General features: G+C 38.3%; 1 protein-coding gene across 4 annotated transcripts in view; it reads left to right on the top strand.

Annotated features, from left to right (window-relative positions):
* The window catches only part of TRPC4 (transient receptor potential cation channel subfamily C member 4), a 131,526-nt gene that overhangs the window by 55,123 nt on the left and 50,776 nt on the right, over positions 1-25,627 (top strand). For all 4 annotated transcript variants that reach the window (XM_063391977.1, XM_063391975.1, XM_063391974.1 and 1 more), the window contains one exon: positions 17,203-17,721. In XM_063391977.1, coding sequence (XP_063248047.1) covers positions 17,203-17,721 — 519 coding nt within the window. The remainder of the gene's footprint in view (positions 1-17,202; positions 17,722-25,627) is intronic.

The raw sequence follows: 25,627 nt of genomic DNA, 5'->3' as shown, positions 1-25,627 counted from the left end.
GGTTTGGTTTTGGTTGGTTGGTTGGTTTGGTTTGTTTGTTCGTTTTGTGTTTTTGGGGTTTTTTTTGTGTTTTTTGTCCCTGATGAAAAGCTGTATTTCTACAGAAGACAGATAATAATAGAAGGAAAAACACCTTGCTAAATACTTCCAAGCACAAGAAACGGTTTCCCAAATATTTAATTAGTGATAAAAGTTATGAACATTGAAATTTGGAAAAACCTGATACAATTCACAAGTAAATGAATTAGGACTCACTATTTTTTATATTCATGAGAGAACATCCTAAATATGATGCATAGCTAATTTCAGCTTCACCTCATACAATAATGTAGCTATATTTGTAAAATGAAATAATTTTTAAGCATAAAATTTCTTATATAATTCAAGTTCTCATTGTCGATGTCAGAAAGCTAGAAGAAAATGTCCTCTTGTATCAACAGAAAGCTATGATTCTTCAGGACTGCTGAAATGTATCTTTTAAAAGAACTGTTTATCTTCTAAAATTTAATTCTTTAAACATTTGAAGTGTTGCAAAAGAAAAGGGGACAAATGTAACAATGTGTTAATTCTGACCAAGAATCAATGCATATAGTTTTTTGCAATTTTTGAAAACTTTTATAACCAACATCTCCAATTTAGGAGATGCCACTGAACCTTAATTTCCACTTCCTCCTAAAAGAAACAAAAAAAGACACAAAAGAAAAAATAAACAAATAAAACCCACAAAAACAAAGCAAAAAAACCACTCCTCCAATAATGAAAAACCCTAACAAAACCCCAGTATAACAAACAAACAAACCCCTTTCCCATTCCCCCCAAACCTGCAAATCATAAAAAAATGTTCAGCTCTTGTTAAAGTTAGATGTAAACTCTCTGGTCCATTGATCATTCAGCTGCAGGGCTCTACCTGATAGCAATATGTGATGTGCTCAGCATTTCGAAGACAATGGTTACAATGGTTTTAACCTAATTACCAATATGTGGGTACATCTGGTGCCACCTGGTGACTGCAGATGAGGCATGTAGGTTTAACGGGTCTGAATTGTCTTTGAACCCTTCTGTTTCTCAATTTTTGAGTGAGGTTTTTGCACTATACATTAATCCAAGTCAGGCAAAGAGGGGTTTTTTCCACTTGCATCATATTCATTATATTTTCGATACTTTTTTAGCTGTACCAGCTGCTAGAGCACAAGTAAAAGAGAATAGCACAAATTACTGTGAATGAGTTGAGGAAACTTGTCCAAGTACTTTTAAATTACCATTCTTCAAAGCCATATGTCCTGAATTATCTGCCAAGTCACTTGTTGCTTACTCTGATGGATAGCTGAATGCCAAATTAACAGGGGGGAAAAAAAGTTGTTCTTTTAAATTTAGTATCTGCAGAGAACATTTTTGTCTTGTTAAATTGCATGCAGCATCCACAGATGGGCTGGGGGTTAGGCAGCATAAAAAAACTAATACCTTTATCTAAATCATAGTGTGCTCTACTGCTTAAGGAACCCAGGCAAGCGTTGACCATTAGCTGGATTGACCATCTGGATATTCGTGTATATTCAGGAAAGACTGAAGCAGAGGAGGAGGGTGCAAATCACATAAGTGAAGCTGAAAACTCAGATACTAGACTTGAATCCATGTAGCATTGTATTAGCTGACAGACTTGCTTTAGGGCTTGGAAACCTGACTGCAGTGTTTACAGCATTGTCTGACTAGCAGAAAAAAGTGCTTTTATGCCTTCTATTCACTATTATATGTCAGTCTTGTGATACTTGAGGGTATTTTTAATGGGTGGACACCTTAAGGATAGATGTGCAGATGTGTGAAAGAAATACTGAGCAAATGCCAGACTGGCATTTGCAAATACAAGGGAATTACTAGAGGAAGGAGAACTTTGGGACAGGGAGGGATGTGATCACTGTGATACGTGCCTGGCTCACATGCAGAGAAAAGTAGAAATTGCTGGCATAGTGCTGGAAGTAGAAAGCTGAAAATGAACTTTATCCACATGCTGTAACACTCAGAGACCTTTTGCTCTCCCAGGACAAGCAGTAAAGTCACATCATTAACTACTTTATGTAAAAGCCCTACCTCTACTTACTCTGCCAAAGTCAAGCCAGGAAGCCAGACTTCAGCTTGTCAATGTGTTGGCCTCTAAAAATGCAAGTCCATGGCATATACAACTTTTTTTGTGTTTCATGGATTTTCCCACCAATTTCTCAAAGGCACAAGAAAGGGTGAGTTCAATCTGTTGTCTGAATATTTGGTAAAAATATTTATTTGAAGAGACAAACCCCAATCCTCTGAAGCTTTAAATAGAGACATTTCTGAAGGACTGGAAGATTCAGCTTTTAGGTCACCATTTTCTCTTCAGACAGACTGTGAGCAACCCTTCCTCATCAGTATTTAGGGGCCTCTTTAGTATTCTCTCTGGTCGTGGTAGACTTTAGGTGTGGTATATTCTAGCCTTTATCTGTAGGGAAAGAACTGAAAGGAAGGAGACAGACGTTCTGTGGTGGGGGTAACCACAGCAATCTGCGGTTTTGTGCTGTTGTAAGGAACAGCATCTGGAAGAGATGGGCCAGGTGAGAATTCATTTGTGAGAAGATGGCAGCTCTGACATCTCGAACACCAGATGTGCATTCAGGAATAATGCTGTGGTATTTATGTGCTTTTTAGTGTGCTTGCAGCCATTGTGAACTCTTGGACAGCAAGAGTTATCAGGTGATTGCTAGAAAAGCTTGGTATTGTGGGGCTTTTTGGGGGGTGGGGAGAGAAAGGGCATTGTTTTACTGTCAAAGGCTAAAGTTATATTTTATAAATCTTGACACTTGTATCTGATTGATAATTATTTGGAGTGTGGGAAGGTAGAAAAGAAGATTACAACAATACAAGTGGTCTTTCGCTTGAATCTACTAATGCAATTCTCATCAGAAAAAAAAAACAGTGACTGATCTTATGCCAAAACGTGTCTCAACATCTGATTTACCTTTTTTTTTTTTTTAATCAGTGTTGCTATGTAGTTTTGGTGAGAACGAAGTACTGTAAGAACAGCCAGGATGAGGGAATGGTCCTGTGTGAGGAAGTGTCAAGGATGTTGTACAGTATATTTTCTAGGCCAGTGGAACAGACTTCTCTGTGGCTGTTCAGGCACTCACCTAAGCTGACTGGGAAGGAATACGGACAACAAGGCTAGAGAGTTTTGCAGGCAAAGTGCCCTCAGTCTGGCAGCACTCCCAGAAACAGAAAAAGTCTAAAAGTGAAAAGTCAGGAAACAGCATGAAAGCAGCACAGAGCCTGAAGAGTCATTTTCCATTCCTGAAACACTGGCAGCATAGATGCTGCTCTTCTGACACAGCTCTTATCAGGCCTGACAGAGCTCCTGTCTCCTAGGAGATTACCTACATACGGCCACATCACCCACTCTGCTCTTTTGGTATCTTTGGACTTCTTGAAATTGTCCTTTGAGGAGTCCCAGGGCCCTGAGATGAAGCCAGTGCTCTTCTGTGGAGCTGCACTTGTAACCCAGCTTTAGTCTCAGTCTCCCTTAATGTGTGCAGAGCATTTAGGCAGCTTTGGCCCATTGTTTCCTTTCCAAGCTTCATGGAATATCATTTTTGCAGTCCTGCATCGCCACACAGCCCAATGGTGTATGTGGGAAAGCTTCTGTGTCAGGGTTTTACTTGCACCTGGTGACAGATGCAGAAGACCAGGGAATGTACACAGGTTGTAGGCCCAGCATGCCTGCAATGGACTTTACATAAGTGTTAAACCTGATGGTTTTTTAATGGACTTTAAAATTTTCCCCTAGTAACTGAACTAGGAGTTATATTGTTCAAGAGGAGGCAGAAGGAAAGACTTAATGAGCACTGCATGATGCCTGGTAGTTAGCTAATCTAAACTTCTTTCTCCAGTAACTTTGCAAAATACCAGTCACAATCTCTTGTGGGATATTCTTTGTCTGTTGAGATTCAAGCATCATTTTTGCTTGAAGCATCTGATTCAAGCATCATTTTGAAAATGTCTCCCACAGAAGTTTATGAACTAAATGTCTTTTTTGAATGTTGTGATTAATGACAGTCTAGCTAGTAATGAGTATGGAGGAGGTGTTGCAGAGATTCTTTGTCGGGCTTGAAGTACACATTCTTGAAGTGGAACGTGAGGGCCAAAAGTTGTTTCTTTCCACTGCTAGCTGCCTGAGTGGGTAGCTGAGGGTTTTTTTCCCATTGGTGTCTGATTAGTTAGAATTTTCTGACACATTGATAGACGAGGCAACGTGCGAGGCTGTGTAGGGGATATTTGATTTTATGGATGAAATTGATGTAGTAGCCTATCCACATATTCAGTCTTTCATGTAACCATTTGGGCACATGTTAACAGCTTGTAGCACAGGTGCACTATAGAGGTAGAGCTGACTAATTACATATGGGATGGAGATAAGAATTTACAGAAGTATTGTTCTTGGGTTTTTAGAAGGTTGCTGGCTGTTTTCAAGTTCACAAAAAGCTGTACATAAATGTCATTATGTCTTGGCAATAAACCCAAACTGTCTGTGTTTATATCCATCAGAGCTAAGGTGGGTGGATGAGTAGAAAAACCTGTGACAATTACTAAAGAAATACTCCAGAAGCTGGTATGCCTGTGCCATCAAACAGAGCTGCTAGCAATTTCAATATTGAGGTAGGAAATGTGTTCTACAATATGCATCCATCACCTTGCAGCAAGTGCTAAATCATAATATTCCACGGTTGAAGAAACAGCAAAAGACAAATGCCAAAATGTGGAGAAACATGACAGTTTCTTGACCTGTACAAAATGATGAGCCATTTTTTTTTATTGGCAACATAAAGAAAAATTCTGACTATCAGGATCCTTACAGATAGATTCCCAGAAGGTAGTGTTATTGAAGATTACTTTTTCCAGCTATGAATCTAATCCTCTGTTTTAGCAGTTTGCAGAAATCCAGAAAATTTTGGTGATGACAAATACAGATTTATTTTAAAGATGGCTGGTGAACCAAACTTCCACCTAAACTTGAAGTGATACAGATTTAGAAATATTCAGTACTTTTTCTGTAATTATTTGCTGACATTTTCATATTTCTTGTTTTAAGATCATGCTAGAAGTGAAAGTACTTTTCTACCATGAGGAAATGAGTGCAGATTACCAAAAATATTTGAAAGTCTAGAATAAATCAAACCTTTTAGGGAAAAAGAAAATAAACAAACCTCCAAATCCTTAGAAAGTTAATTTTAAAATAAGGTCTGTGTAAAAGTCAGATTTCTCTTCAAGAAGTCACATTTTCTGTGCTGATTTCTTTTCCCTTCTTTTCATGTTTTTTGAGCCCCTCTTCACAGCACTCAGCCAAACTTACAATCAGAACAGGGACAGCATGCAAATTAAAAAAGAAGATGTACAAAATTTCTGCCTTGTACAGTCAGTGGTCCTGTACTGTTGTCTTCACAAGCCTCCATGCCTGTCATCCTTTCTGCCAAACTTGCCTGCCTTCACTTCCTGACAAGTTGTCAACTGCAAAGATAGTTTCATCTAAAGATTTTAACAGTCTTTCAGTGCCTGAAAACAGGTTAAGAATCAGCTGTGAGGCCAGTAGTATAAATTTGTTAAGAGTGAGAGGTTCAATAAACAGAACCTTTTTTGACTGAGGTATTCTTGTCTTCTAAGATCCAGAAATCCCATTGCCAATTATTTGTACATTTGGCGATGAAGTTTAACTTAGGAAGTTAACAAATTAATGAGCATTAAAGGAGCAACATAAACAAACCAGCATCCTTACTGCTTAGAGCAGCCTCTCAGGAAACAGTTAATATTTTGGCCCTTGAAATAGCAGATTGAGATCTATGTTCTCTATAAATATATGTATGCAGATACATGTGTGTAAGGGGGTGGAAATCAACCCCCTTTCAGATGCCTGGAGCTGAAGGCAAGGCAGCAGCGGAGTTCAGGGTCTGTGCAGAGATGTGTCTGCCCTGTCCCTGCCTGCGCTGCAAAGGAGGGAGACCTTCCAGTAGGTCTCATGTCATGTCTGTGTAGATCTCTATCATTCTCTAGTGCACCTTAAGCAGGAAAATGCTGTTTGAGTCAGTCCATTTACTGCTCATATGTAAGCTGGATAGCTCAGCTCCCAGTAAGGTCAGTGATGAGCAAGATGATTTGCTGACCAAATACAAGTGTCTACTGTAAGCTAAGAAAAAGACTTCTCTGGACTCCACTCACTGCATCAACCAGAGGCCCAGCTCAGTACAAACATAATTCAGATACAAAGCTATCATTAGGTGTTTAAATCTGAAGATAAATACCCTCCTGTGCATTCTTCTGCAACTTAACCTTTCTCTGACAGTGCGCAGAGCAGAAACCCAGGAAATATTTTAGGAACAGGACCACCTACTGTTAAAAGAAGCACAAGGCACAGCAGTTTCTGATGGACACAAACCTCCAGGCAATCCAACGCTGAACGGTCGTCCACTGAAAATTATTTTCAGAGCCACAATTTTAGAATTCTATCCATGAGGAGCCACTGCGCTCAAATGCAGTTCCCTTGAACTTGCCTGTGGAGATAGTTCTTAAATAATGCAAGAGTAGAACTTGACAGACTTTTCCCCAGTGACCATTAGTCTTTGAGAGTCAAACATGCAATCATACATAATAATCTATAAAACAAATTACTTTTCAAACCTTCAGCCATGGGAAAATCCTAGGAAAATTTAAAAATCAGAAACACACCACTGTCAAGAAGCTTGTTCATATATGGTCTTCCACATCCCACCATTATCTTTCCTTGTGTCAGGGCATCTCTTGTCAAATTTATCTGTGAGCAGTGAAATTTATGAAATCTGATTTCCACTGAATTATATGCATCATGATTGAATTTCCTCTTTTTGATGTTATGGGTATTCATCAAAGCTTTTGAAGAGGGTGATACAGTCATAATATCCTGTTTTTGTATGAATTCTCTGGTGTCTAGTAACATAGCTGTGCTCACACTCCAGAATTTTCTTCAGGTCTCAAACATCCACATCTTTTGGGAAACTTGCAGGAATTTAGTATTTCTAACATTCCTTCATGTTAACACCCAGCTGGAGCAATCCAACAAATTCAAAAGTCACAAGGGACAGACTGACAAAGCCCATTAATGTGATAACAGGGGCTTACTTGTCTTGAGAGGCTACCAATTCAGCTTGTCAATTTACCGACTGTTTTCTGGGTAGAGGACATGTATGTCACATGCTGCACTAACAGAAATGTTTTAATTGTACTTCGTGCCTGTACCGGGATCCATATCTTCCATGTCTTTACTCCAGATTGGCAGGAGGCAAAATTAGTTCCCCCTTTCAACTCAGCTACTAAAACACTACCGAAGGTTGGTAATAAAATATTATCTAAGTTTGCAGGCTTGTCACAGTGTGTAAGGCCTTCTGGCAAGGGAAAAAAAAAAAAAAAAAAAAAAGAGAAAACTGAAATAGCTACCCTCAGAGTGTAACATTTCATATTATGTACTGCTGAGACACAGCTGAATATTTGCAGAAAATGCAAAAAAGTCTCCCACCATTTTATTTGCTACCAACTTGTTTTATGACATTTACTGTAAGTACAAGCAATCTGGCTGATAAGATTAAATTTATCTTCCCCACTCCTTGCTCATTTAGACCTTTGTTTATTAAGTCTTTGCTTACTACCATGCCCTGAATTTAGTAAAAATATACTTATATATGCTCAAAGAAAAAATAAACATTTCCATATCCTAAAGCACATTGGGAATACCTCTTCATGCATGGGTGCACCATGTGTGTAAGATCTGTACAGAGCAAGAGCCAATCAATTTCTGAACTCAAGAGGAATACAATACTAAGATAAGCCTACCTTGAAACAAGGAGTATTAAAGGGTTTAAACCAATCCATTCCCCTTGGCTTTAGTTTCAAAGGCTTCCTTCTAGCAATGTACCCCTAATTACCTCTAACTAACTCTTCTGCCCCTGCTCTCTCACTGTGTAGGGCACATTATATTAACACACGTCTCTTCCATTCCTCCTCTGATCTCTTTGCAGTGGGAATTCAAACAGAATATTTTTATTTCTAGCAATTTCTCTTGTTTACTTACATGTTTCCAAAACCTCATATGCAGAAGGATTGGTCAATTGATTCTTGTATGAAAGGAGGATCTTAACGTGTCTATTGTTATGGAACTGAATTCAGCCGAGAATGTCATCAGCCTGTAATAAAATGCAGTTTTCAATCCTTTGCCTCTCAAATACATCTTTCATTCCCAGCATATCCTAGCATAGTTGTGTGAGCCTTGATCTCCTCTGTATACTTCAGTATAAATGTTCTGGTTTGTATCTGTGAAATATGGGAAATTTACAGTATGGTTCAAAATGTAGAGCTGCTGCTAAATAACCAGCCACGGAATAACATACTGGGAATAATATCCTTATGAAACTGTGAAGTTCCTCTTCATCCTTTGTCTCTGCCATAATCTTCTGTATTCTTTTCTCTTAATATTTTTAAAATAGAGAAACCATTTTTCTGTGTTTTGCAAATTTGCCTGTTTCCCACTTTGTTCTTTGTGAGTATAACCCTTTTAATTTTCTCAAACATTAAATTTACTTCCCAGCCATGAAGATATCACAAATTACTTTTCAATGTTAAATAGTTGCAATCAACTGCAAGGAAGTTCAGCTAATTCCCACCCTCTGAGACACTTGTATCTCCTAAACAGTTTGTTGATACCAGGGGAGGCCACCAATCTGTTATTGTCTTTTCTGCAAAAGCTCCTTTTAAGAAACAGTCTTTTTAATTCTGTAGCTAGTGGGATGGCTTTTCTTGTTTCTAGACCTAGGAAGCTCAGGGATAAACAAAGGATCCTGCTTAGATTCTAAGAACTCCTTTGTTCTTACATTTCTCTGAAAACCTCATTGTCGAAGCAATCCAATTTCTTTCCAGCTCTCTAGCTGACTGTTGGAGCCATTTTGAGAGAAAATGATGAGCAGGGAAAAGCAAGAGCTTTTTCCACATTTTACTAATCAGACCAGAGACACAGTTTCTCAGGAAATGGAATATCAGACCAGAGCTTCCTTAAAATTACTTTGTCTTTATGAACCATTCTGTATTTGGGAAAATTATCCATGCATCTGTTTAAAAAATTCAGATGGGAAGCCCCTCCCCCCAGATCTACTTTGAACATTCAGGACATTTCAGTATTGACTTTACTCATCATGCAAATTCTAAGAGAGGTATATATGAGCTTTATCATGATGGAAATAAATAATTCAAGTTCCTCTTTAATCCTTTCCATAATATCTTTCTTCTTTCTCAGCTCTCATGTTTTTTTCCAAACCGTATTCCTTTTCTTCTCTCACTGTCCCTTGAGTGAAAACAATTTTTTTTTTGTTACTCCTCATTATGAACAGTCAAGCAATGCCCAGAACTCCTACTAGAAACATTGCTTTACCTCCTTAAAAACTTTGTGTGGAGAGAGCAAATATAAGTTCCATAGCTGAAAACAAATCCTAAATATCCTGGCAGTCTTCTATTGAGTGTCTACTTTTAAGCAATTTCCCACCCTTGTTCAAGCTACTGGCATTGACTAGTGAAACAGCACACCCTTTCACTCATAATGCTCACAGAAAAAAATAAATTGGAAATGAGCAGTTTTGTGTACAGGAAGTATTTTGGATCAGAGTTCTTTCAGAGATACAGGTAGGAGAAATTAAAAAAAAAAAATAAAAAAAAAGAGAGAGAATTAAAGCACTGAAGTCCTTTGACATCAGTCCCACCCAACAAATTCTTGTTCTAAACCTATCAAAGCCAATATCTTTTCCTTTGCTTCTGTTTGATAACTGTTATAAATTAATTTTACAGCATTTCCTTCCATTCCATATTCTCTTTTTTCAAATAAAAGAAATATATAGCTTTTTACAGCAGGGACTATACTAAAGAAAATAGTCAAACATTCTGCTTGTAAGCACCTAGGAGTAAATATAGACATGAATAGCAGTCTACTAAGATTTGTCAGGAACAAAGCTTGTCATAACAATATAATTATCATTCATCACCAGATAGCAAGCTCTGTATGTTGGGGAAAAGCAGTACATACCATATAGCTCAAGATTTGTAAGATTTCATAAACTGTCACTCAAAATACAGTCTGAGAAAACCACACTCATGGGAGTTGCCATCAGTACTTGGTGAAACAGGACATATGAATTCAACAGAGGGATGAAATGAGCAGTCTTGCAGGGGTCTATCCCCATCAGTGCAATTATTCATGACATTTCAGATGAATTAGAGGTTGTGTTAATTCTGTAGACAACCAACAGTGTGGAGGGAATCATCTCAAGGCTGTTGCAGGACACAATTATAATTCAGGTTTTGGCAAGCAAGAAATTATTTCTGTGAAAAATAAAAGTTCAGTAAGAAAAAAAGTAAGGTTCTAAGTGGAGCAGAACTAACCAAGTATGTATTGGAAATGAAACCAATCAAGGTAACAGTTCTGCAGGGAATCTTAAAACAGGACTAACATAAAAAGACTGGACAATACCACGTTTCTGTTCAAAAGTCAGGATCGCATCTGATGACGTCAGAATGAGCACAGAACATAGAGTTGTAGAATCACAGAATGGCCTGGGCTGGAAGGGACCTTAAAGGCTATCTTGTTCTAGCCCCCATTAGGAAAGTCTGAATGAATAATTAGAAAACAGAAGCTAAGCAAAGAAATAAAGTATTCTCTGTATTCACATTTCATAGAACAAGAATTAATGGGCTTTAACTGCACAAAGGTAAAGCATATGAAGTATCAGAAACATTGTGAGGAAATGGTATGACATATCCACCCACCACTGTAGAGCTTTAGGAACAGATTGGTCAAATTCATTTCCTTAATGTGTTACATTAATGCTTTTTGTGCAATGTGGCTGTCATGGAGACTGGAAGTGATCAGTCCATGATGTGACTTTTGTGACATGCAAATTGGTTCAGCTGTAATAAGATGAGCATGAGCAAGCATTAGAAAGCTCACGTCTTGGGGTAGGTTAACTGTAGCTGTTTAAAACAAACAAACAAGCAAACCCCCAAACATTCAAGGTTTTGAAAACTCAGCTTGTGCTTGGAAAAAAAAAGGATGAAAATAACTTGTAAATTTAACTTTTCAAAATCCACAGTCTTGTAAGAAGGCAAGCACTGAAGCCGCCTTGAATGTGGCAGGGATTCTGCATTACTACAAACATCCCTGTTCTATTCGTGTCCAAGCAAAGCTGAAAGTAAATTTTCAGCAAAATAAATGGGCATGATATTACATATGACACTATTCTAAGTGAGGGGAAGATGTCCTTTGCTAGCAGTGGTTCATATTACCGCCAAATGAGGGCATTTAGGCTTGAGCCTTGGAAATATATTATGACATGTGATGCACATTGAGAAGGGTTTACACAGAGGCAAGAATATGGCCTTTACCCCCTTACCAGTTGGAGACAGATTAAAAGCAAGCTCCTAAGGTAACACATTCAGCATAAAACTTTCGTACCCTCTTTTCACACATCCTGGAGAACTGGCCAAAATGATGGATGCAGTGCTTTTGAAAAATACCTGTCTTGTATCCCAGCAGTGCAGGTTAGGAGACACAAGCCATAGCTAGCTGTGGGTCAATGCCAGCATGAGATAGCACAGTAACTAAGTTTTAAGCTAGTTAGCACATGGCTTGTGTCTGAATAATAAATTATGTTGAACTCTATACTAAGGGGAGTGTTTACCTTACCCAATTTCTATATAAAATTAGATATATATCTTGGGTTGCTTATCAGAGCTCTTCTCTGCTAGACATCTTTCGTGCATGACATGAAATACAATATTTTCACAAGAAAATAGGAGGGACATTTTTTAAAATTAATAGTTAGAATTGTCATAACCGTATAGTTTAGTCACAATAATTTAATCTGGGATTGGCCCTTTTTATTGTTAGATTATAGGGAAATATTGGAATAAAGGAACTTTTCAAGATAAACAAGAAAAAAAAAATCTCAGATACTTTGTTAAAAAGTGTCCAAACAATCCAAAATATCTAATTTTTAATTATTATTTTTTGCTATACCTATCTGGCTTTAATTCATAACTGGAATTACATTAGACTTCAGAGAAAAGAAATCTGGAAGACAAGCATTAAACACCTTGCCAGCACTGAGGTAAAATGTGGTTATGAAAATGTTAAAGGATACAATTGGTAATTAAATCTTATGAAAGTATGCATTCTTAAGAAGTTACGATATTACTAAAACATTTATATTTAGTCCTCAGACCATTATTAGTCATCTCACAGTGCCTAAGGCACCTGTTTTCTAATCTGTTATGTGTCTGTTTCCTACAAAAAAGAAGAAAAAAATAGACACGGAGGTAGAACATTATCCAATGAAAGATGATAGTTCAGTAGCAGATTAAGAGCGTGGTGTTGACCTTTAGGAAATGTAGGGAGTTGAAGGACAATAAATAAGTGGAACCCTTGGCAGGGAGGCAGGGAGGCTGCCTCTGGAAAGCGGACAATGACGGTGTACCCGATGGGTGTTGCATGGCTGGTGTCACACACACTGCTCGGAAATGGTGCTGTCCCTGAGCTCAGCTTGGCCACTGCCATCCACCTGCCTGCCTTACCTCTGTGATGCCACACAGCCTGCCAGCTGTACAACGCACTGTGAGCACCCTGGGATGGGGAAAAGCTCTTTGGGACAATCAGGAGCTGTCACTGCAGTCCTGCTTGTTGCATGGTCTTGTGAGGACAGTTTCAGCGTGCCAGGATCCCTCCAGTGCTGTGATAATGGATTTCAAGTTGTCTTGGCATGATATCTTTAAGTTATTCAATATATCTGGATGTTTATTGGTGATTTAGTCCATAGTAAAGGAGTTGTGGCAGGAGGAATTTTTGAACCCTTCCCAGGGGAACTACTTCCATTGTCTTAATCAGGATGTATTTCAGGTGATACAATAATGATTCAATAAAAGCAAACCAGAGAAGAACTCAACAAGCCAGTATGCAAAGCATGGAACTGTGTATGCATAGGGATAACTCATGTACTGTGGGCTGTACAGAAATGTAAAGTGAAGCATTTTCAAGGTATTTGACTGATGGCAGCTATAGAAAAATAGTGATAAAGCAGCTGAGACTTTGGTGACACACTTTTATAATAATAATAATTTCCTTATATAACCTGGTACTGCATGACATATGTATTTATCTTATCTGTCATATATTTTTTTGCCTTTGCTTTAGGTTTTTCCTCTAATCATGCTGTCATGATGGACATGACTCAGAAATTTATTCCCCTAACTGCGCAAAACCAAGTGGGATTTGCTTTCATTTACAAACGAAAGACAAAATAACTGCAAATAAATAAATAAGGAAAAAAGCCAGGGAACCTATGTTTGCCCAAGGAGATAGATTTCCATAGGTTCTGAGCTCTTGCACTTAAACATCAGGTAAATGGACTCAGTTTTCAGTCTCCCTGTTGAGATATTACAGTAATGAGAGCTATTATGAGCAATCTAGGTGGAGAGAAGGACACACATGGGGTTTATGTTCTTCCTTGTCCAAACTGACTGTTATATTTTTTGGCTTCCTGGCTCTCAAAGAGATGATCAATAATTGGTCTCTCCTTTGATTTCCTGGGGACAGGAAAATGTCTCAGACCTAACTGGCATTAATTTAACCTAGATTTCTCTTCCTGTCATAGCAAAGGAGCTGTCTTCACCCAGAGCATACAGGGAATATAAACACATTGAAGAGGCCTGTTCCATTTGATATCTAAAAGAATTGTTAGATATCCAAACCAGACTGACTCATTCCCACTTACAGTGAGTGCAGGGAAAAAAAATGTGACAAAAAAAGCTTCGTGCCCTTGAGCAGTGAAGTGTTCAGACTTTGAGCTACCCTTTATTTTCTGTTTTGTTTTCTTTTTGTCTACTAATCACATAGACATTCAAAACAAATATAGTCTCCAAACCTCTTTGTTCAGCCCTGTAAATAGTGTTGAAATAGAAATTCTTCACAAAGTGTAAGAAGGCAAAAATTATTTGATTTTGCCAAGTTTAAGCAGCCTCAAACTTAGCACAATAACTCAAAAATGTATAATATAGTTACACTGCTGCTGAGCCTTGTGAAGTCATGGTCACAGTCAGTGACTCTAAAACTTAGCATCTTTCCATACTCCAGGACTTAAGGAAGACTCGAATGTTTCCTGTGAGTGTTCTGTCAAAGCTTCCAAATGTGTGGCTAATACCAGTGTGTACTGGTTATTTTGTTTGGTTCTCTTTAAAGAGAATTATTTATAGTAGTTTTAAAGTAAAATTCATTGTAAGTCTGATAACTTAAGAGCAAGTACTCTGGGTCAATTGTTAGATGTTGAAATTTTCTGAATGCCATGAGAGCGCTCAGTACTTCAAAGATAAGTACTTAATTTTGCTTCAGATGAGGGAATAATTTGACCTTGTTACTTTGATATTCTCTCTCTCATTTAAATTACTACAAAATATTAAAAATGGAGGTAAAGGATCAGGGATTAAAGTCATGATGTAATTAAAGTTGAAGTCTTAGTTTGCCCTTTAAGTTTAAATGTTTCTGTAAGTTAAGGCTGAAAAGTTTGGGTAAATTCTGATGTGATGAATTCCAAAATGTGTGCAGTAGCCTTGAGTCTAGTTAGACTGAGTTAGTTTAAGATGAAAGGTTTTGATAAGCTATGAGAAAAAGCAAGCAGCTTGGGGGGAAGTGTACCCCATGTACAAGTCAGTCACTGTAAGGCTGTGTTGTTTGAAGCTGTGTCTTGATTTTTCAAAGCTTGCAGCTGATGATATGTTTAAGATAGCCTTCAGTTCTGGCAGGGCTTGAAGCAAATGTTACCTTAGTACTGTCAGAAAGTACAATGCTAGCGACATGTGAAGTGACAGAGTTATACTCTGAGCAGTCAATGAGTTTGAAGTTACGGCTTTCTGACCTTGCGCCTTCTACCCTTGCAGCTCTCTCCTTCACTCTCCAGTACCCTGAACCTGAGGCCGAGTCTCACTGCTTGTAGCAGATGCTGTCAGAACACAACACAACACACACTCCTCTGTGAATATTTTTCAGTTCTACAATAACCAAAAATCTCATATCTACTAATGCAAAGTTTGAATCTCTACCACCATTTTCAATGCCATTCTAGTCTCAAAAGCAGTGGCCACATTTGCAATTTAGAGAGCATGAAAAGTGTGAGTATATGCACCCAGTGTTCTCTTCTTTCCTATATAACATGTAAGTAAAAGAGATGGCAAATCTAAGACTGAAATAACCTTATGAGAAGTGGGGTTGGAAACAGGTCTCACTTCCCCCAAAGACAGGAGAGAAAACATACGTGGATTTCAAGCCCAGTTCACGCTGGACAGGAATAATGATGTGATCTGGGCACCTGGGCATCCCCAGGAGTGCTCTGTGCAGTGTCCAGCCAGGAGGTGACAGATGTCCCAGAGGTACCCTGGAAGAGACCTGACAGAGCAGTGTGGGCAGAGCCACAGAGTCTTCTGGGAAGTCATATGTCCAGAATTATGGTTTTTGGTCTGAGACCAGGCACAGCACACAGAGCTTCTGTTTGTTCTTGTTCCCACATGTCCTCTCCATCCATATGTACCTTCAGGATATTCTCAGCTGGCCTCCTTACCTCATGAGTAATACTGAACCCATGTTTCTCTGCACACACTACACCATCATGTTTGTACCTCAGACTAAAGAAAGCAGTAGTGAAGTTGCACAGAAGCTGCTTGGCTCAGAGCCACTGGTTGTGAACATCCACCTGGGAGGATAGCTGCACCCTCTGCAGGGGATCATGAGGGTGGGTGTGCCAGCTCTATCAGCCCACAGTCCTGTGCTAAAACAAATTCAGTGCCAGCCTGACTCAGTGCCAAGCATGCGTGTCTGAGTGCATGAGAGGGGAGAAAAGCCTGTTGACTCTACATACCTTCTCAGAATCTGGCACAGCTACTTAAGGTCAGCAATACACTATGGCCAGGCAGGCTTTGCTTCCCTAGGGATGTGATTACAGTCCTGAGTGCCGGATCTCCAGTCTTGACTTTCCACCCCCCTTTCACCACTCCCACTCCACTTGTGTTTTTTCCATCTGGCAATGAGGCCATAGTGCTGTCATGAGACTTGCATCAAAAATGTTTTCCTCCCTGCAATGGCCATCTATTTTTCTAGCTTTCAGATAACTTTGAGTCAAATGTTTTCTTTTTTCTTCCTCCTGAAAAAGCATCACTCAGAGCACCCACCTCTCTGTGGTGCCCTGTGGATTGAGTTTTGTACTTGGTTATTAAGCTGTAAGTGATGATGCCAATATCATTTTTTGATTGACATTGGTTAATTACACTTACATTCTTAATCATACTAATCAAAAATATTGTCTTGACCTGGGAAAGACTTTAGAGCCTGGTTGGGTAAAACAAAGAAACAAGCTTAAAATTTAAAACCTTACGGTCTTCTGATAAAGATGACTGACAAAACAGAAATTCATATCAGAAGAGGCTTTCAAAATGGTGTCTGGGGACCTTTTTTCTGCTAACTCCCCTGTTTCCCTATAAACAGGATATGTTTCCTTGTGCAGGTGAATGTTGAACTGAGCCTTAAGACATTGCTCTTTGCAGCAAGTGCCTTTGTTTCTCTAAAAAGCCCTATTTTAAACATTCTCTTTAAGAAAACACATATTTTCTTCTCATTTACTTGGTCATTTGATTTTCTAAATCTAACTTGCCTTTGTCCTGGTCATTGCGTTCTTCAGAGATTCACAATTACACCCCCCATGATTCTTTCTTCCCTGTGAAACTGAGATAAACCAGTGAGAGACAAGAAAAAAATTCCATCTTGTTCACTTCAAGGGATGGAGGAGGAGCATTTGTGTCTAACTCATCCTTGTTTATCTAATAATTTGCTCTAATAAATCATTGTCCATGGGTTGTTTACATATAAACAGGCTCTATGAAAAATCACACCCTGTTTATAGCAATTCATTAATTGGAAAGACACTATCTTAGCTAATGGGATTGTTATATTTAAAGAGTTTCCTGCAACTCTGGACAGAAATAAAGATCCATCAGTAAGTGTATTACCTGGTAAGCCATTTTTAGCTTAATTTTCTCTAACTCTTGTTCAATGAGGAAGCCTGTAAGGGTTTTTGCCTTCTTTCACAGGTGCCACCAGTGCTTCTGGACAAGCAGTTTTCAGAGTTTACGCCGGATATCACACCTATTATTCTGGCTGCCCACACCAACAATTACGAAATCATAAAGCTCCTGGTGCAGAAGGGGGTGTCTGTGCCCAGGCCGCACGAGGTGCGCTGTAACTGTGTCGAATGTGTCTCAAGTTCAGACGTGGACAGCCTCCGCCACTCTCGGTCCAGGCTCAACATCTACAAGGCTCTGGCGAGCCCATCACTGATTGCTTTGTCCAGTGAGGATCCTTTCCTTACCGCTTTTCAACTGAGCTGGGAGCTGCAGGAGCTGAGTAAAGTTGAAAATGAGTTTAAGTCAGAGTATGAGGAACTGTCACGGCAATGCAAGCAATTTGCAAAAGACCTCCTGGATCAGACACGGAGTTCCAGGGAATTGGAAATTATTCTTAATTACAGAGATGATAATAGCTTGATAGAAGAACAAAGTGGTAATGATCTTGCAAGATTGAAACTGGCAATTAAGTACCGTCAAAAGGAGGTGAGTGTGCTGAGAATATTTAAGCGTATTCAGTAGTAGTAATGTGATAGATAAGAGCCTGAAATACATCCTTTTAACTGAGACAAATTTCTGCTTATCTTTTTTTGTTCTACTAGATTTCTGCTCTTTTTATAGTTTTAATTAGATGAATTTGAATAGTTGTTACAGGTTGATAGTATCAGAATTTAAAATGTTCTCTTCTAGCACAGATTCTGTGAAACTTTTTTCTCTTACACCTGTATAGACATGATCTTCAGTAGTTGTGCTCTGGTGTGCTCTTCAGTAATAGGGTGAGAAATGTATAGAGCAAACTTTAAATTAACTTGGATCATGTCTGATGGAAAAAGGCAGCTATGTGTTTAGACACATACTAGAGGTACCTCTGTAAACAGGTTTCTTCAAAAAGTAGCTGTTACAGATACTGAAACTGAAGTTTAACAGCCGTACGTGACTCCCAAAAATGTTGACATTCAGATTCTCTTTCACAACGAATTCAAAATGGAAATACCTGGGTATTGGTGTCCATGGCAGTTAAAAATTCATGCATTTGCCTCACCAATGTGTACATTCAGTTGGAATCAGGGGATTTCTGTATATCTTTTTAAAAGTACTCTGGTTCTTATGGGCATGCAAAAGCAAAAGAAGCAAGACACAAAAATGAGTTAGGAAGGCAGTTCCCATGATATTTCCAAACCTTCACCTAATCCCTGCACGTCATCATGTCAGAATATGTTGTATTATCTTATTAGGAAATGTACCAAGTCAGCTAAACTATGGAAGTTTATATGCAAGACAAATGTGTATAGTATTTGTTCATACTCATTACAGCAAATACTTAAGAAACTTCTGTGTTAAATTGAGCTAGTCTATCACTGCTAAATCTCTTTCTGCAAAATATAATAGTAAGTGTGTTAAGTTATTAAATATGTTAGAAAGGTTTGAAGAAATAATAACCAAACATTTAATGATTCTTTTGTTCATTTGAAATACAGTTTAGTAATCAAGATGCTACCATGGAGGTAGGGAACTACTGAAGTGCTGATGGAAAAAAACCTCAACTGGTCTCTGACTTTATAAGTCTTCTAATTTTTTTTTCCTTTGGGAAATGTATTGCAAAATTGTATATTTTATAGTATAATGTTTCAGGCAACTGCCTTCATAAATTATTTTCAGATTGTACTTTGCTGGATTTAACAACCACTATTTCTATTTCTTGAAATGCCAATCCTGTCTTACAGTTATTTAAGAAACTGAAGCTTGGACTTCTGTTTTTACAAGGATTCGTGCATTGAAATAAAATTCTGACCTCTTATTGTTTGGTTGGGTTTTTATAAACCTTAACACAAAGCTTGAATTTTCTTAATTTGAGATAGAGACAATGATAGGCACATGTAGGGTGAAATGTTTTTTATAGTTGCATCTGATTGCTGTTCCTAATTAAGTTGCAGTAATACAGCTGATTACATAATTGCTTCTTCATAATAGAAAACATTAGGCCATACTTATTTAGTGAAACAATTCCAAATTGATGAATCTTTTATATTTTACACACATTTTCCATTTCTATAAATATTTCCCACTATCCCTATAATTTGATTCTCATTGAATTAAAATCAAGTTTTACTAAATGTGTTCCAAAATGTATTTCATGCCAGTTGCTGAAGCAAACAGTAGCCCCTGTAACTGTTCAGTTATTTTATTTCTGGTTATTACTACAGTATTCTGGTAGGTACAGCTCTAAGATCAAGAAACTTACCTCAGGCATAACAATGCCTGGATTCTGGCTGCCCTGGTCCATACAGATCATGATAAAAATACATCATCAGGGTCTTTCTATTTAGGATTTTGCAGGAGACACAGCCTCCGGCTGAATCCAGCAGCCTCCAGGGCCAGAGAATTCTTTCAGGTTGGGCACTGGAACCCAGCCAGGAGCTCTTGATAGTACAGTATTTTAGGCAATATATTAACTGCCTTCATAAATTATTTTCAGATGGTACTGCTCCAGACTTAACAACTACTATTTCTGTTTCTTTAAATGCCCCCCTGCAACAAAACAGCAAAACAGATAAGAATGCACCGTCCCCCTGCTCTTGTCTTACAACCATCCCTAACATCTAAACCTTTATTCATGCTATTACCAAAGGACATTCTAACACCATTTGGGGCTGAGGTCAGAGCTCCACAAGTAAGCAATCAAGTCTAGTTGTCCAGAATGTCCTATCTCAGTCCAAAAATTTCAGCTAAAAGTTACAAAATAATGACACGTGTGTCCTTTTACATTGTTTTTTATGATTAAGTGTGCGAGAGTTAGATATTGCTTTTTTCCTTTCAAGTTGAAAATAATACCAAACAATTATTACCAGTAATTCATTTTGGCATTTTAAGCAAGCAGACATGAAAGATATTAGAACTAAGTCTCGTAAAGGGTGAAGTAGGCTTTGGATAATATAACTTGGTTTAATCTTAAGACACAGGATGGTGTAGAACAGCAGATTGAGGGTACTTGTAGAAGCAAACATGTGGATGGTGAAGAATATTCATTGTGTAAGGAAATGAAAATTGATAAACATGAGTTAAGAAAATTACCAAGCTCAGAGTTTTTGAGGACTTTATAAATGACATAATGTTTGAAATGCTGATCTAGAAATGCCTTGTATTGAACAGAGAAAATCCCTTGAAAATCAGATGATTAAGCAGTGCTTTGTTTAGTGGTCTGCAAACCCCTGATATCACCCTGTGTTTGTGGAAATTGAGAAAGTATATTCATTTTTAGAGCTCTTCATGTTCTCCACTTTACTGCTGAAGTGGGCCTTCCACAAACCAAGAACTCTATGCCAATTGGATTTGAGATTCTTCACAGTGGAAGTTGCTCATCTCTGCATTTCCATTCCTTTCACATTTGCCATAATACTGTGATTCTCGTTCATGTGCTGTTGGAAGGCATCTCAGTGATATCAGTTCATGGAGCCAGGTCAGAGGTAGCCTACAGTTATCAACAAAGAAACCTCCCTGATAAAATCATCAATCTTCTTTATTAATGAGTAATGAGGTTGAAAGATTTATGGTCTAAAGTTTACCTTGTAGGAGCATGTCTGGTGAGACAGTGGGTAATATCTGGTCAGTTATGGGGCAGAACCAGGAGAGTATCTGCCACAATATGTGAGGTTTTGTAGCACAGCCCATGGGACAGAACATCCAAAGTGCCATTTTCTTTCTGTGTTAATTTTGCACTGCTGGTGCAAAATTTGGCTGTAAGCATAGACACGTTGCTGAAGCATGTGGTGCCAGGTTCTGACACATGCTGTTACCTGGGCTGCAGCCTGCAGCAAACGAGAGGTTTCCTGAAGCCATACAGCCACCCTGCACGGGGCACACACATTTTGTTGTCCAATTACATGCTGTTCAGTATTGTCTCAAGTAAAGGGGAGTTTGGTTTTATTTGGGAGTTTTAACTTGCTGCTGCAAGTCCATTGTGGTAGATTTTGAGCACACAATGAGCAGTGAGAAATAAGTTTCCCTGGTTCCTGAACCAAATGAGAATGTTATCTGAGTTGACTGCAGCTCCACGTAAGGATGTAGAAGGCAAATCTCAAACTCTGTATGTGGTTCACAAGCAAATCTGAGTTCAAGTTAATTACAAACCTCTGGTGTGGCAATGCAATTAAGTAGAAGAGAATAGTAGATCTGTTTATTGATTAGTAGATTGTCGTCTTTTCTACTCATTGCAAAATGTGTGTTTTCTTGTCATATATATTCAGAGTTTTTAACAGAGATAGCACAGCAAAAACCCAGTCTCTCTCATTGTTCAGTTGAATTAGTTTTATCTTTGGTTCTTTTTAGGTATTAAAGCATATAACTACAAAAATGTGAAAAAAATTTCTTACTTATTTGCTTACTAATTTTCCCTTACATGTGAAATAAGGAAGGGGAAATTAATAGGCTGAATCAATATCATCTGGTTTCACAGTAAGTTTAATTAGTGCTATTTAAATACTTATACTGGTCATTTATCTCTCTGTTTCATTTTTGCCTCATGTTAAATGTCCCATTTCATTTAAGCTATAGCTGTATAACAGGATGAGGTTATAATTATTGGTAGAACTGTCTCATTTTGCTTTGTTATTAGACATTCTCATATCAACAGAGAAGAAACAGGAATTTTTAAGTATGTAATCGTTGAGCTTTTCTCTCTCACTTCTCAAATGAGTGAACACTGGCTGGTTTGGGTTCATTTTTTTCTTCTTTTTTTATCTTTTCCATTCTTAGGTTATGCTGATCATCTTTCTCTTCCTCAACAAATACAAAATCTCTGATAAATTTGGAATACCTTATGTTGTAAATAGGATATAAATAGGTTAAATTCTGCACGTTTCAAATTAGCAGTCTAGAAATTTAATTCTGAAAGATTTTAATAAGCTTTTTTCTACTTTTGTAATTAAAAACCTAAAGTAAATGTGTAGTTCATCTAGCCTCCATCCAGTGTTATGTGTCATGTTGAAACCTATCTAAAGAAGCCAGAACAAAGTTTTCTAAAGTTTTTCTGATCTTAAATTAACTTTTTAAAAGGTTTGATTAAAAAAATTCTAAATTTTAATTTCTCTCCCTGTTTAGTAGGCATGCAGCTGCTTAACTACTAAAACTCTCCCAAATACCTCTAGTTGGACGTCTAGATGCTCTCTCATCCCAGGGGCAGGACCTGTTTTTCTGAGTTGTGAGCAGCTGTGGAACATGTGCTAGCAGCGTACAAAGAGTGAGAAAGGGTGTGGGTTTAACAATTTGATATAGTTAATGAATTAACAAGAGTTCGGGCCTTATTCAGAATGAAGAATTTGAGGGAAAATGTCTCACGGTAATAAGTTTCAAACTAAATTAAATATTATGATATTCAGATTTCATGGATAAATTCATGTTTTCTAGGAAAGTGATGTTGCAGGATAAAAAAAGGAATTGTTTGGTTTTGATAATAAAAACCATCTGTTTGCTTCTGCTCAAAAGAGGACTTTTTAAAAGGGAATCAGTTCTTCCTAGTTTTCTATGCAAAATACAGCCTCAGTGAAATGAAAATGTTTCACAATAATGTCAAAAACTCAGTGAAATTTTCAATGAAAACATGCCTAATAATTTCAAATCTGTTATTTCATGTCAGTATCTAAACACTTCATTTCAATGAAATAGAGGATTTTGTTAGTCTGCAGTTGCTTCTAAATCCAAATACTTGGACGTGAATATACTTGCCAATTAAATTCTTACAGCCAATATCATCCATACTATTACAGAAACCAGTATAGGCATGATAGAAAGCAAGAATTAATGGTTTTCAAAACTATTTTAGGAAAACAATTCCTACAGAAAATAATTTTAAACTACTGAAATGAAAAGTTGCTATGTTCTTAGTAATGTTTTTAGTGTTTCATTATAATGAATTTCTCACTAAAAGTCCTTCAGATGCAAAACCATGAATTACTGACTCTATAAGCAGGAATGACTTCGGAAAAACAGTATCTTAAGAATTATTCTGTGTTTAAAATTAATCCACACCTGAAACATAAGCAGAAACACAGAGGCCGTGTGTAGCAAGTCACTGTGTATATGGATATTTGTCAAAAGCCTGCAAAGGTGCACTCAGAAGTCTCCATGTAAAAAATAACAAAAGCTCACAAAAACCAGACTCTGATAATATTTGGACATTTTTGCCACCAAAGGAAGATATGTTTAGTCTAAGAATTGCAAAACTGAGAGGAGTGATATATACACGTTTGCATCCACGTCTCCAGAAGACCCATTTCTGCAGACTCTCAGCTATAGTACTCAAAAAATTTGATAAATATTTTTCCATGCAAGAGTCAGGTACTCTAAACCAGGTCATATGTTTGCTTTGTAAATCATGTAAAAGTCTCCATGTTTATAGATAAGAAGTCCACAGATTGTTAAATAGTATGAATTAGGTGAGTAGATTATCTGCTACAAATATAAAGTCTTCTTCTAATTGGTTATAGAATCCTTTCAGTTGGAAAAAAACCTTAATTCCAATGGTTAACCCAGCACTGCTGAGTCCACCACTAAACCATGTCCCTCAGTGTCACATATACATCTTTTAAATAAACATCTTCTAAATTCCAGGGATGGTGACTCAACCATTTCCCTGGGCATCTTGTTCCTGTTCTTGACTACCCTTTCAGTGAAGAAGTTTTTCCCAACATCCAATCTAAACCTCCCCAATGCGACTTGAGATAGTTCCCTCTCATTCTATCACTCATTACTTGGAGGAAGAGACTGACCCTCACCTCACCACAACCTCCTACTCTCCAGGCTAAACAATCCCAGTTCCCTCAGCCACTCCTCATCAGACTTGTGCTCCAGAGCCTTCTCATGCTCCATTGCCCTTCTCTGGACACACTCCAGTACCTCAATGTCCTTGTTGTAATGAGGGGCCCAGAACTGAACATGAGATTCGAGGCGTCACCAGTGCCAAGTACAGGGGCACAATCCCTGCCCTGGTCCTGCTGGCCACACTATTGCTGATACAGGCCAGGGTGCATTGGCTTTCTTGGCCACCTGGGCATGTCTGGCTCATGCTCAGCTGCTCTTCACCAGGAGCCCCAGGTCCTTTTCCACTGGGCAGTTTCCCAGCCTCTGTGCCCTGTAGCGCCACCTGGGGTGGTTATGACACGTGTGAGACCTGGCACTTGGCCATGCTGAACCTCATGCTGTTGGCTTCAACCCATCAATCCAGCCTTTACAGATCCCTCTGTAGAACCTTCCTATTCTCTCGCAGAACAACACTCTTTCCTGGCTTGGTATCCTCTGCAAACTGACTGAGGGTGCTGTTAATACCCTCATCCAGATCACTGATGAATGTATGAAACAGGACTGGCCCCAACACCGAGCATGGGGTCACCACTAGTGACCAGCTACCAACTGGTAGTTGTAATTCAGTTCACTACCATTCTCTGGGATGAGAACAGTCAACCAAACAGTTTTTTAAGCCATGAAGGGTATTCCTATCCAGGCCATGAGCTTCCAGTTTCTCCAGGAGGAATGCTGTGGGAAATGGTGTCAAAGGTTTTACTAAAGTCCAGGTGGCTGATATCAAGAGCCTTCCCTCATTCAGGTCACCTTGTTATAGAAGAAAATCAATTATTCAAGCAGGACTAAATGAGGTATAGGTGTCCCTGTGGAAGGTGTACTTATTGCTGCTAGGAAAAAATGTTCTTAAAACATAAGGCATGTCAGCTTATTACAGCATTAAGTTGTGATGAAGCAATTTTCCTAGAATATGTGAACAAATTCCTTATACAGTCAATAGACAGAGGTATGCACAGAGGGAGATCCTGTCTGTTCAAGATAAGACATCTAAGTTCATTCCAGAGATATCTCTCTCTGCTTCTGTGGCTGGGAAAGGAACCAGTGTGCTTCATTTAGAAGAATTACTTCACTAGGCATTGAAAATGTGGAAGCAGGCAAGTTAGACAATTTACTGCATCAACTGCAATTTCTACCCCGTGGTAACAGAGACTTTGAATTTTGGAGCCTCAGAGCCCACGTAAGGGGAATTGATTTGGGCAATAAGTAATTAATGATGTCTCAGAAGGCATCAATAACCTTTAAATCCTATATGCTGCACACAGGTTGCAACCCTCTCATCACAGTTCTAGTTAAACTATTCATGAACTAAGATCAGCGTCTTTTTTATTACAACCACTTGATGGTAGTAATTAACTCAGAGAGGAAACTTTCTGTCAATGAAGTACAATGTAAATCTCTCATTTCGATTTCTTTTCTGCATCACCATTATAAGAAATGTTGCTGGGATATCTGCCTCAAACAGGAAAAACCAGTAGTGCAAACCCCTATCAGCAGTGCACAACTCTCCTGCTGGGACTGTCAGCAGCACAAGTTCGTTCGA

This window comes from Prinia subflava, chromosome 3, assembly GCF_021018805.1.
Source record: "Prinia subflava isolate CZ2003 ecotype Zambia chromosome 3, Cam_Psub_1.2, whole genome shotgun sequence".
NCBI classification, from domain to species: domain Eukaryota; kingdom Metazoa; phylum Chordata; class Aves; order Passeriformes; family Cisticolidae; genus Prinia; species Prinia subflava.
This window is presented reverse-complemented; position numbering and strand designations above follow the sequence as displayed.